Raw genomic sequence first — 11987 nt, 5'->3', positions numbered from 1 at the left:
TAACCCTTCTTTCTTGCAGTTAGTCAACTAGGTACTTTTTGTCAAATCCATACAACAGAAGTTTCATAAGGTAAAATACAGTTTCTGAAATTAAATATGACGTATTTTATTTACGAAAGCTCTTTTTATCTGAATCATACAAAAGCCATGTGAAATCTGTGAAAGGTTCTTTTACTCAGTGACTTAACATTGTTATATTCCTGCCAATCGCTGCATATGAGGTAAAGAAACACATTTTTCCCTGAAAGCCAAATAGATAACTCTACATAACCATACGATACAGGTTGTTTTTTCAAATAAGATTAATTAATGAACTGCAGTACTTGTAAAGTTGCACACATTATAATAGGGCAAATACAATAGTGCTGTTTTAGATTGCAGCTGTTTTTCCAGCTCTCTGTAATAGGTGAACATTGTTACAACTCCAGTATTAAGCAGAAGGCCTCCTTAAGATTCAGTATCAGAGGAAACCCATGTTGCTGGTACCCACTGAGGCTCCTCCTGAGCCTTCTGAACTGCAGACAACAACTGGGCACATGCATCTTGCAAGCTGTCATTCACAATCACGTGATCCAAAAACTGGCCAAACTGAGTCTCCATTTTTTGGGCTAAATCCTCCATCTCTTGTAGATCTTCATCCTTTAGGAGAAATCGAAAAATATGCATAGCAAACTTAATGAGACAAATAGAAATAATATGCAGTTTGTAATTGCTGTTACATTCAGTTGTGTAGCTGTTTATAAACACCATTATGTCATATAAATGTCCTCCATTCTAAACCACAAAACGTATGTTTCTATCTTTAGTCTTGCTTAATGTCTCCCAGGTCAGGTTTTCACAAAATTGAGTAACAGTTTGTAGACAGACCAATCCTCTCAACTTCCTATTTGGACTTAAATTATCTTACTCTATTATCTAAACACTTGAAGCTCTCAAACCATATACAACATAAAACCAAAGAAATTTTACCAGTTAAATATAAATAAAACTTAAAACATAAATTTCAAATGAACATTAATCTGATAAGAATGACATTATTTTGCAGATACAAAATGGCCACTTTGCACATGAGGACGGTATGAACTGGTTCTTCGAAATGAGGCATACCTTTATTACTCTTTGCTTCATGATGACTGAATTCACCTATAATATTGTCTATTTCTACTATTGTGAAATGTTTGTTTAGTCAAGGTCATTTGGCCTTCACTTGGCACTAATGCATTAAATCCATTGCTACTATTTTCTTATTTGTCCACAATAATTAAAATAGTACAACTTATTGCTAATGCAATCATAAACACAAATATAAATACAGGCACTGAGATCTTGTGGCAGTACTCCTTTATAAGATGACCAGAAGCAATTTTGTTAATTTTTTAGATTGCCATAAAAATGAGAACAGAATTTGAAATGCCCATAAGACTCAGAGAATATATCCACAGACTCCACTGTTTGAAATGCAAACTGGAGAATCAAACTTTCATACGGTAGCCATTGACAAAATAATGAAGATAAAAATAGAGAGATAAAGGATAATACAATGATACCTCATGCTCCCATCAGTAACACATATACTAAAATTGGAATGATGTAGAGATTAGCACGGCCCCTATTCAAGGATGACATGCAAATTCGTGGAGCAGTCCATATGTTTAATTTGAGCTTTGCAAGATGAAAAAGTTCTGGAGATCTGCTTCACAATATAAATAGACTTAACACTACTTAACTGTACACTTAAAATGGTTAAGATGGTAAGTTTTGTGTTTTATGTTATATGTTTTTTACCACACACACTTACACGCACACACAAACAAGTGGATGTAATATCTTGATCTAGGTGATGGTTACCTGGGTGCATACACATGTAAAAAGTCATTGAGCTGTACACTTAAGATGTATACACCTTGCTGAATGTATGTTATGATTTAAAATATTTAAAGTGTATTTAACGAAAAAAATATATATGTATGTCTGGGAAAAAGAATCACTGATTAATCCCACCTGGCTTGGCCCCTCTATTATTGCTATAATCATTAATAAACATCCTTTGTGTTTTAATATATATTTATAAAGGTATCTCATATTACAGTTGAGATAATTAACTAGAGCATTTTAAAGTAAATTCAAATGCTTTTGTAAAGTAAGTAATCTATTTAAAATACACACACCCAATTTCTGTGTGACTGCAAATTGTGGCTTGAGGGCCTTTTTTTTAAAAGCTAAACCCCAAAACAGGAGAAAAAAAATGAGTAGCCTTATAGTATTATTAAACTTTATTTTAATATCTATAAGTGATGTCCAGTAAAAAGGATAAATGAAACAAAAATCATAAATTTTTGTTTCATTAGAAACAAAAATTATATTCCTTAACATAGGGACGCTCTGGAAACAATACAGTAATTTTTTGACTAGGAAAAAAACCCCACAATACACTCATCTATTTCCTCTGTATCTTACCTTGAACTTCATGTCCACAAAGTAGTTTGTAATGATCTTGGCATTTTTCCGAGATTGCTTCATACAACTCATGCTAGATGGCTTTATAAATATGACATAGGGCTTCAGTTCATGGGTTCGAGCCACTTGGATACCCTACACAGAAAAATTAAATGCACATTTAAAAACAGAAGTCCTAGCAACCAAAATATCTCAGTTGGCACAGCATGAGATTGAAGATCTAAAAGCAGAAGTCCTAATTTCCTAGAATCAACATGAATGTTCTCAAAATTTCTAAGAACAGAAATTAGCAGTTATTTTTAACCAGAGTATATTCTCATGTGCTCCCAAGTCCTCAACTCTAAAAAACATTTTAATAATTAAGAGATGGAGTTCTGGAATCAAAATTAAGATCAAATACTGGTTCTTCCTCTTGCTAGCTATGACATCCTTATTGAAATCTGAGAATAGGATTCTATACATGATCTCATGGGGAAAAGACAGACTCTCAAGGCCAATCAGCTCTGTTTCACCCTCACTTCCCTTTCTTCTTGCCATTGTCTCAAACCAGATAAAACTGACATCTTCACACTGACCACCAGTTTGACCACCAAGTGAGAACAAATCTCATGTCCCCTGATTTTCTTTAGCACACAAGATATATTTTTACGTGACTACAGAAAATACAAAGAAAATACAGGATTATAAAAATTTGGACTACATGTTGTATGTTTTTTATCTTACCTTAACTCGCTTATTCCTGCTCTATTCCACATATGGTCTCAGGGAGACAGCTATCGATATGAAAACATAGGAACCTCACCTCCTTGTGTAAAACAACATGTTATTCCCTCCACAGGAAGTTACCTTGATGCCTTTGTGATCAAGGTCAAAGGAAGATTCTTAGTTTTCTTTATGGCTACCTGCTCAGTTCTGTTTTGTTTTGTTTTGTTTGTCTGAGAAACTAGATTTTTTTCCTCAGCTAAGACAAGATAATGGCAATTGGTCCTTCAAGTAAGATCCTGGTCCTTAGATATGGGAAGTGGTCTTATCCTAACAGAATAAAGTGTCTCAACTACAACCTAAAGCATGTGCATAAAATGGATGACATGCATTCATTACTTTGGGGAGATGGGAAATACACCACCACAGACCCACCTGAGGCTCTAAGTCCATGACACAAATCTTTCCTTCATCAAGGACTGCTTGAACAGCATCCACACTAGTGCCATACAGGTGGCCTTTGTACTCACCATACTCGAGCATCCTGCAAGGGTGGGATAAAGAAAAGAACTGTTGCTACAGGTAAAATATTATTAGTAATAACATAAAGATAAACTCCAACAGAATAGAATAAAATATGTGGACCCTGATGGCACAAAATGAATTAGTGGATGTTTGACAGAAGAACACAAATATGTTAGGAGATCTAGGACTTAACTACTTCTTCAAATTCTCTAAAATCTGCAGCTCAGTTCCTCTCCCTCTCCAAACTCAATGATTTGGTGTACTAGTAAATCAATATACATTTCCTTACTTAGTTTTCCAGAAGCAAAAAAAAAATTACCCCAGGAGTTTTGGACAATGCATAAAAATAGGGGTTCTATTTTGAATGTTAAACAACCAGAGGGGAGAATCAGATTCTGGACGTCTAGCTTACCTGTGACTATACATGAGGCTTTCAAATGTTTCCTTTGACACATAGTGATACTCACGGCCATCCATTTCATAACTCTTTTTGGAACGAGTAGTATCTGACAAAAAAAGGGAATTTTAAAAAAGATTTTAGAATCTTCAAAATGTTTTACTACCCATATGTATTTGGATAAAGATGTCTGATCAAAATAAATAAATTAATACATAAACGGATAGATAAATTTAATGCTAGAACCAAAAAAGGGAGCCAGACTGGTGATAAGAAAGTAGAAGTTCTCATATCAAAATCAGCTAATCATAAGACTTTGTTAAGTGTTCGTGGTATAAACTAGACCAGAGTGCATTATGGATTAAGCCAAGATAAGAAGGCCCTAAGGGAACTCTTGCTGTTACTTCAGAACAGGAAGTAGTGAAGTGTATGTGAGCCCTAAGGCGGCTAAGGCCCCCGGGTAGCAAAACCAGCAATATCTTATGTTTAGGTAATGCATTTCCCAAGATCTCATTTCATCCTTCACATTCGTAGCTAGGTAAAAGGTTATTATCCGTAGTTTACTGGTAAGTAACTGAAGATTTTAGAGAGTAACTAACTTGCTCACAGGAATAAAACAAATGAAAAACAAAGTTGAAAACAAGCACCTAGGTGTCCTGACTCCTCCCAGACTAATGTCTCCTATTATGCCAGATTGTCTCAGATTTGAAATGGAGAAAGCTCATGACAGTCTGCAGTTTTGCCCAGATACATTAATATCCAAGTGAGATGGTGATTAGTTTTAGTGATCTCCAGAAAGGAAAGATTGGTGGAGTCTGGATTCAGTCTGATTCTTTGATATCACCACTTTGATTATAGATTCTTCAGCCTAAATAGTACCTGGTGTAGAACATAGGAGTTCATTTAGTACCTAAAAGTGATTCATTGTCTGCTCATCCATTTATTCAACTAACATATACTGAGTGCCTGTGTTCCCGCTATCATGTTAGGTTCTTAGAACACAAAGATGAATAAGACACGGTTCCAACTCTGTGACCTGTATCTACTGCAAAGTTGCTAGTCCCTTAACCTGTATTACAAAAATTCTCCTTATTCATAAAACAATGTGTATTTGATAAAGTTTAAGGATGAAACAGATCAACATCTGATGATATCAACACATGGAAACAACCAAGTAGCAATCTGAAACAGGCCCTAAATGATAAAAGGAGTTCCAGACATTTCAAGAAGCTCAGAAAGCAAAGGTCATCTGGGGGTCATTTTTGTTTTTTCTTTATTCAAGCCTCTCTTTATATCCTTATAGTTCCTACAGTTATGCCACTTCTCCTATAGCATTTTTGTTTTTGTCTTTTAGCCATGCTGCACAGCATGCGGCATCTTAGTGCCCCAACGAGGGATCGGACCTGCGTCCCCTGAAGTGGAAGCGTGGAGTCTTAACCACTGGACTGCCAGGGAAGTCCCTCTTCTAAAGCTTTGTACTGAAAAAAATTCTAGTTCTCAGGTGATAGTAAATTATGTTAATATAAGCCTAAGATGACCCTTTCTCCTTGGCTTCTGTTGGACTGTATTTTATATGGTAGGTTAAAGTCTGTGAATTGGTGCATAATTCATTTTAAGGCATTCATTTTAAGCTTAAAACTGTTCACTAAATTTAAAAAGCAAAATATGGACGACATATTCCCACTTTGAATGATGGTTATCCAGACAACTAACAATTCTTCTGTGTTCTGTGGGCATTTTATTTTTATCCAGATTATTGAAAATGGTGATTTCTTTATTAGTTTTTGTTTTTGAGGTTAGTGTCCATTCTTACATATGTAAACTGCACTTGGGAGGCACAACCAATGGAATGTGATCATAAAACAACTTTGTTTTCCCTGGCCCTGGATGAAACTCCCGTGACTCTCCTGATGGCTCTTTGGTTTTAAAAAAAGTTCATTACCATTCATGCCAAAAACTCAGCCTCAATTTAATAATTAAAATTCTGTTCCCATGTAATAATCGAAATTATGAACTTCATTTATATTTTAGGCTTCTTCTCCCCACAACGGGCTCAGACTGGCCTCACCCAGGGAAGCCTGCCATCAGAGAAGTCAGAAGTCAGGAAAGTGAGTTTGATTCAGTTCTTCTCTTCCCTTTCATTGCATTTCTACTTCTCCTCCCCCAATTTTATAACTCTGCAAGGCTAGAGGGCAGAGAGAGAGAGGAGAGGTGAGCAGCACAGGAAAATTCTTACTTTAATTGATGCAGATGCTGGTTGCTCTTGGCTCCTTTTAGACCTGGCAGATGTTTAAATCTGGCTCTTTATCTCCTAGAGGATGTAGTGGCTTATTTTGCAGAGGCTACCACCACCACCAGCGCTGCTGCATATCCCAAATCCATCTCTATTCCACCTAGCCATCTGTGATTTCTTCCACACCCTCGGGTATCTGGGGGTTCAGTTTTGGCCTCCTTTTACAGAGGCTTCCTCTTGGGCAAGAACCAAGACAACCCCAGGCTGACTTTCTTCCACGTCATCCACCCAGATCTGGTCCTTGGGAAAAATCACAACTCTTTTCCTGTGACAGACTCTAAAAGGGCAGCTACCTCCCAAAATATAGCCTTTGGCCACTTCCTCTAAGCTCTCATCCTTTAGATTTTTCAGATATAATTCTGACACCAGTCTTCTGTGTCTCCCAAACAGCAGGGAACACATATTAAGCTCTTTAAGTGGTTTTCCTAACTTCTTCTCTCTTACCTTGAGGTGAAGGGGAAGCACCCACACCCACATGCTCCTCCAGCTTGGATGGTATAATACTTATAGTTTATATAAAATTATATGTGCATGTATTAAAATTTAAAATATGATAAAGCATTTAAAAAGCCAAGCATACCGCCAGAAAGATAGTAAGTACTGAATGAATGTTATCCATTACTGCTAAATATTTAGTTTCCCTGAAAGGTTATCTATATGATTGCTCAAAAATGAAAAGAAGAGTCATCTTTTAAAAGCCTAGCTAGGCTACACGCTAGTAAATCAATTTCCTCTATTAAAATAAATATAGTTAGAAATATTGAGGACTATCTCTTGTGTCTTATATTCTTACAACAAAGATGGTATAACATAGTTAAGTGAGATGAGTACATCTGCAGAGGCAAAGAAAGTTCTACCAAAACATGAACCCCTATGAAAGAAAAAGTAAACGTACGTGGCACAGCACTTTGAAAACGGTTCGGATCAAGTTCAATGAGTTGTCTCCTCAGTTCATTTACTCCAACACCAGAAGGTCCTAAACACAAAACACCACATATGGAAATTATTAGAGGTGGATAAGTAGAGTTACATGATGAAATCATCACTTCAGTCTTCCTGTTGAAGACACTTGAGAGCACATGGTATTGGGGAAATAACATAGTTTCCATTCTCATGAATTGAAATAAACTCTTCCCAGAAAACTCTTGGGAATTTTCTTGGTGACCCATGGAGCAACCCACACTTCTCCAACATTCAGAAATGAGGTAGGGAATTGCAGGAACCTGTCACCCCAGCAAACTTCGTCTAATGTTGGATATTCAGAATTCTCTGGCCTCGAGTCAGATCATTTGAGACAAGCTGCCTTTTCTCTTCCCATGAAGTTCCTATCACATCACAACCAGCTTCCACAATTACAGAATTCAGGGACACATCTCCTGACAGATGGTGGAGTCAGCACCCCCATGTGCAACTGGAGAAAGGGCTGGCTTCATGAGCAGAGAACTGTGTGGTCCACAAGCCCATGCTTAGGCTACTGCGCTTGGTTTAATGCTCTTCTGCTCCCACATTGAAATTCTCAATCATTTTTGAATAAGGGGCTTTTGCATTTTTATTTTGCCCAGCATCCTAAAAATTCTGTAGCTGGTCCTGGCTGTAAGGTATGTTGTTCTGCTCCAAAGGGGCCTGCCTTGATCACAACTGGAATACACAGAGAAGATGGCAGTAAGAGGTAAGTTCCTACTGCTGCAGTAACCAGCTTTGCAGAGATCTTCGTCACAAAGTAGATCATCTCAGGGCTTCCCTGGTGGTGCAGTGGTTAAGAATCCGCCTGCCAATGCAGGGGACACAGGTTCAAGCCTTGGTCCAGGCAGCTCCCACATGCTGTAGAGCAACTAAGCCCGTGCGTCACAACTACTGAGCCTGCGCTCTAGAGCCCAGAAGCCACAACTACTGAGCCCACGTGCCACAGCTACTGAAGCCCACGCACCTAGAGCCCATGCTCCGCAACAAGAGAAGCCACTGCAATGAGAAGCCCGTGCACCGTAGGGAAGAGGAGCTCCAGCTCGCTGCAACTAGAGAAAGACAAGAGTGCAGCAGCGAAGACCCAACACAGCCAAAAATACATAAAGTAAATTTTTTGAAAAAGTAGATCATCCCAGCACTATTTGCCCTGTTCTTCAGCACCAAAGATACAGTCCAGAAGACTTTTAGGCATTTCTAAAGGAGATGGTTACAAATTTCTTAAGGGAATGAATCTTAAGCATTTTTATTTCTAATATAGACTAATGATCCAGTCTGGGGGGAAACATTCATCTATGCTTATAGAACAAACTCTAAACCAGATACTAAAAAAAAATCTCGCTTATAACCTAATCATACTACATCTTCTTATTACACAGGTTCATATACACCATGGCATACTGCATTCAACTGTAGACAATTAAAGCATGATCCATAACGTTTTATTTATAAACACACATAAAAAACAAGCTTTATTTATTTAATTTTTTTGCAGTACGCGGGCCTCTCACTGTTGTGGCCTCTCCCGTTTTGGAGCACAGGCTCCACACGCCCAGGCTCAGCGGCCACAGCTCACGGGCCCAGCCGTTCCGCGGCATGTGGGATCCTCCCGGACCGGGGCATGAACCCGCGTCCCCCCAATCGGCAGGAGGACTCTCAACCACTGCGCCACCAGGGAAGCCCAGGCTTTATTTTTTTTTAAGGTGTTTATATGCAGGTCCATAAAGACTCTTACTGTTACCACTACTCCCAATGCAAGACTACTGAATCCAGGAGAGCCTCGCCATGGATGAGGAGACACTGCCTTCGGGGACATACCCACAAGCACGATGAGGCGGTGCTTGTCTGCAGGGCGTCGCTGGTACCGCACCACCTCCTCGTACGGGGCGCCCGCTGCACCGGAGCAGGTGCTGGCGCCGCATACCTTGGCTCGCAGCTGGCTGAGGTGGGACCAGCGGCGGCAGAGGCGCATGCTGCGACGGAAACCGGCTGCGAGGGAAGAAATGCACAGGACGTGAGACCCAGGGCAGAAGAGGTCGCTTCCTGTCTCACACCGGAAGGAGCATGCGGTGATTGTGATCCGGAAGAGTTAATTAACACACATCTGTCAGAAGGTAGAAGATAGGAAGCCATACAAAGGAAAACAGCAAAATGCCCCCATGTGACCTCTAAGTTGCGTCCAGCGCCTGCTATGTGCCGGGCATTGGTGCTGGGGATACAGTGGTCAACTAAACCAAGCCCATTTCCTCATGGAATTTACATTTTATGCAGGAGGAGAGAGAAAAATAAACTGCAACAAAAATAAGTGCTTAGAAGAAGGGTAAGTGGATAGTGACCGGGATGCTTTTTCAGGTTGGAGGTTCATTTAAGCGTCTCTGAAAAGTCAACATTGAGCAGGGCTCTGAATGATGTAACGGAGCCAGGTGAGGAGGCGTCTGTGGGGAAGAGCAGTCCAGGCTGAGGAAACAGCATTGCAAAGGTGCAGAGAAAGGATCTTGCTTGGAGTGCTTGAGGAAGATAAGGAGGCCTGTGTACTGAGGGGCAGTGAGCAGTAGGGAGAGTGGTAGGAAATGGGGTTGGAAAGGAAGCCAGGAGGCCACACAGAGACTTGGTCAAGTGTTGGATTGTGGTCAAAGTGGGATGGGAAGTCGCTGGACGGTGGAGGGTTGGGTGTGCCATGATTTGATTTATGTTTCAGGTGGATACACTTAGACACAGGCAGGTTAGGTGGTTGCCCACCACTGTGTGCTCAGTAGCAGAGTTGGACATCTTAGTGGTGATTTCCAAACTCCTAAATCCCACATAATCTGCCTGCTGAATCACAGGGCTTTCTGGTATTTCAGAGCCATTCCCAGGTCCTGTCAGAAGATGGAGCTAGGGACTATATGTGAATATATAAATACGCACACATTTACATTGCTTGTATCTATATGTGTTGAACACCATGAGTTCACACCAATGCCTACAATGCCAGTTCGACACTACAGTTTTCATTCTAGCCTTCTTCCATTCCATATGGGTAACTCCTTTCTCTAAGAGTGGGAAATCTAGCTCTTATTCGCCTCAGTACATTTACTTATTGTATCAATTAACAGCACCTGGGCAGGATGGGGGACGCATAGTATCCAGCAGCCTGGCAGGAAGTGCCAAGCCCAAACTAGGTAAGGGGGGCATAGTTATAGAGGCTGTGAGGTGTCAGGACCCAAGTGGTGGCAGCTGCCCCACTCACTTTGGCTCCAACGACCTGCTCCAGGCTGCCATCACCCCTGCAGTGATGCCTTCCCCACGCTGCTCAAGCTCTGATGCCCCACTCTAGACTGCTTCTTCTCCACATTTGTGTAGATGCCTACCCTACTCAACCTGCCTAATGGCTTTTGGGCTGAATTATTCTGGAAGGGATGCAGAAAAATGGCCCCATTTTTTTTAAAGCTCCCCAGTGATTCCAATGTGCATCCAGACCTGGGGACCAACATTCTGCTTTACAGACCCTGCAGCCCTGCTGTTTTCCCACTGTCTCACATGAGGAGGAAGCCCAGCATGGTTTTAAATGAATGGTGAAGGTGCCTGGTCTTTCAGAAAGCTCTGCTCGGCTCATGGAAACATGAACATAAAAAATAAGTGTAGTGGTCAGAGAATTGGTCTCTTTAGAGTCAGGTGAATACATTATGGAACAGACTGGAAGAAAACAAAAGACTTGTGTTTGATGAATAATTAGGAGATATCCAATATAAACCAGATGAATTACAATAAATGATCAACACATCAGAATACTGATTATTTTTTTAAATAAGGATAGAGAGAAACCAGAACAAGGAACAAGTTTGGGAACATCCATCAGCAAAAGAAGCTTTCAGAAGAGTCGGGCTCATTCATAATTCATATAATAAGTTATATTCATATGAATATAACTTAGCAAGTGACAAAGACCCACCTTTTATTAATCATTACCTACCAATATAGAACTTCTGGCCATAGCCAACGAATTCCTCCTTGTCTGTAACACAGCAAATGGCAGGAACAGAATATGGCAGAGGAGAACGAGAACTTTACTTAGAATGGATGCATGAAATTATCTTCAAATCTTCAAGAGACACTATTTCAGTAGATGGCAGCACAGCTGACTTTATCCTTGAGTGCCTTATTAAAAAACGTCCTAAGCACTTTCCATCCTATCACATGCACCAAACTATATAGAGACACTATCCAGAAATTTAGCAATACACTGAATGTATTCTGTCTAGTATGGTTGGAATAAAAAACTATCATAGTCTTCTTTAAAGTTATAAGAAAGATATTGAGTCATAGTAAAAACATAAATTTGGGTATGCATTTTTAAATGTACCCAAAGAAAACAGATTTTCAAAAAAGGAAACATATAAACTGGTCTTGGCTTTAACTCATAGATATGGTGTTCTGTAGGTCCTATAATTAATCTCTTTGTTAGAAATGGGTTTTTATTCTTTTCCCTTATGAGGTGGTTCATTCTGTATGAAATTAGTATTTGTTTTATGGCTGCAAATTGTTTCTGACTGTCCAGGACTCTGAGAGACAAAAGTTAGGAAAACTGTGCCCAGCAGTAACATCTAGAGCTTGTTTAAACTTCTGTCTCTGCTTCCACTGGGGTCTCAGAAAAATTGTCCAAAACTCTGGGAA

The 11987-nt window shown here is 39.7% G+C and overlaps 1 protein-coding gene and 1 non-coding gene across 2 annotated transcripts in view; one reads left to right on the top strand and one right to left on the bottom strand.

Annotated features, from left to right (window-relative positions):
- Window positions 1-96: 96 nt before the first annotated feature.
- Window positions 97-11987, bottom strand: part of MPP4 (MAGUK p55 scaffold protein 4) — a 38300-nt gene continuing 26409 nt past the window's right edge. The window contains exons 15-21 of the mRNA XM_067739865.1: window positions 11287-11328; window positions 9153-9323; window positions 7270-7350; window positions 4097-4190; window positions 3595-3703; window positions 2458-2592; window positions 97-639 (exon numbers count right to left, since the gene is read on the bottom strand). Of these exons, the coding sequence (XP_067595966.1) occupies window positions 448-639; window positions 2458-2592; window positions 3595-3703; window positions 4097-4190; window positions 7270-7350; window positions 9153-9323; window positions 11287-11328 (824 nt within the window). The 3' untranslated portion in view covers window positions 97-447. The remainder of the gene's footprint in view (window positions 640-2457; window positions 2593-3594; window positions 3704-4096; window positions 4191-7269; window positions 7351-9152; window positions 9324-11286; window positions 11329-11987) is intronic.
- LOC137226836 (U6 spliceosomal RNA) lies at window positions 1551-1654 on the top strand. Its single transcript, XR_010944539.1, has one exon. It is a non-coding gene; the product is annotated as a U6 spliceosomal RNA (small nuclear RNA).

Source organism: Pseudorca crassidens, chromosome 6 (assembly GCF_039906515.1).
Source record: "Pseudorca crassidens isolate mPseCra1 chromosome 6, mPseCra1.hap1, whole genome shotgun sequence".
Lineage (NCBI taxonomy): Eukaryota > Metazoa > Chordata > Mammalia > Artiodactyla > Delphinidae > Pseudorca > Pseudorca crassidens.
The sequence above is the reverse complement of the archived record's forward strand: the minus strand, read 5'-3'. Positions and strand labels throughout refer to the sequence as shown.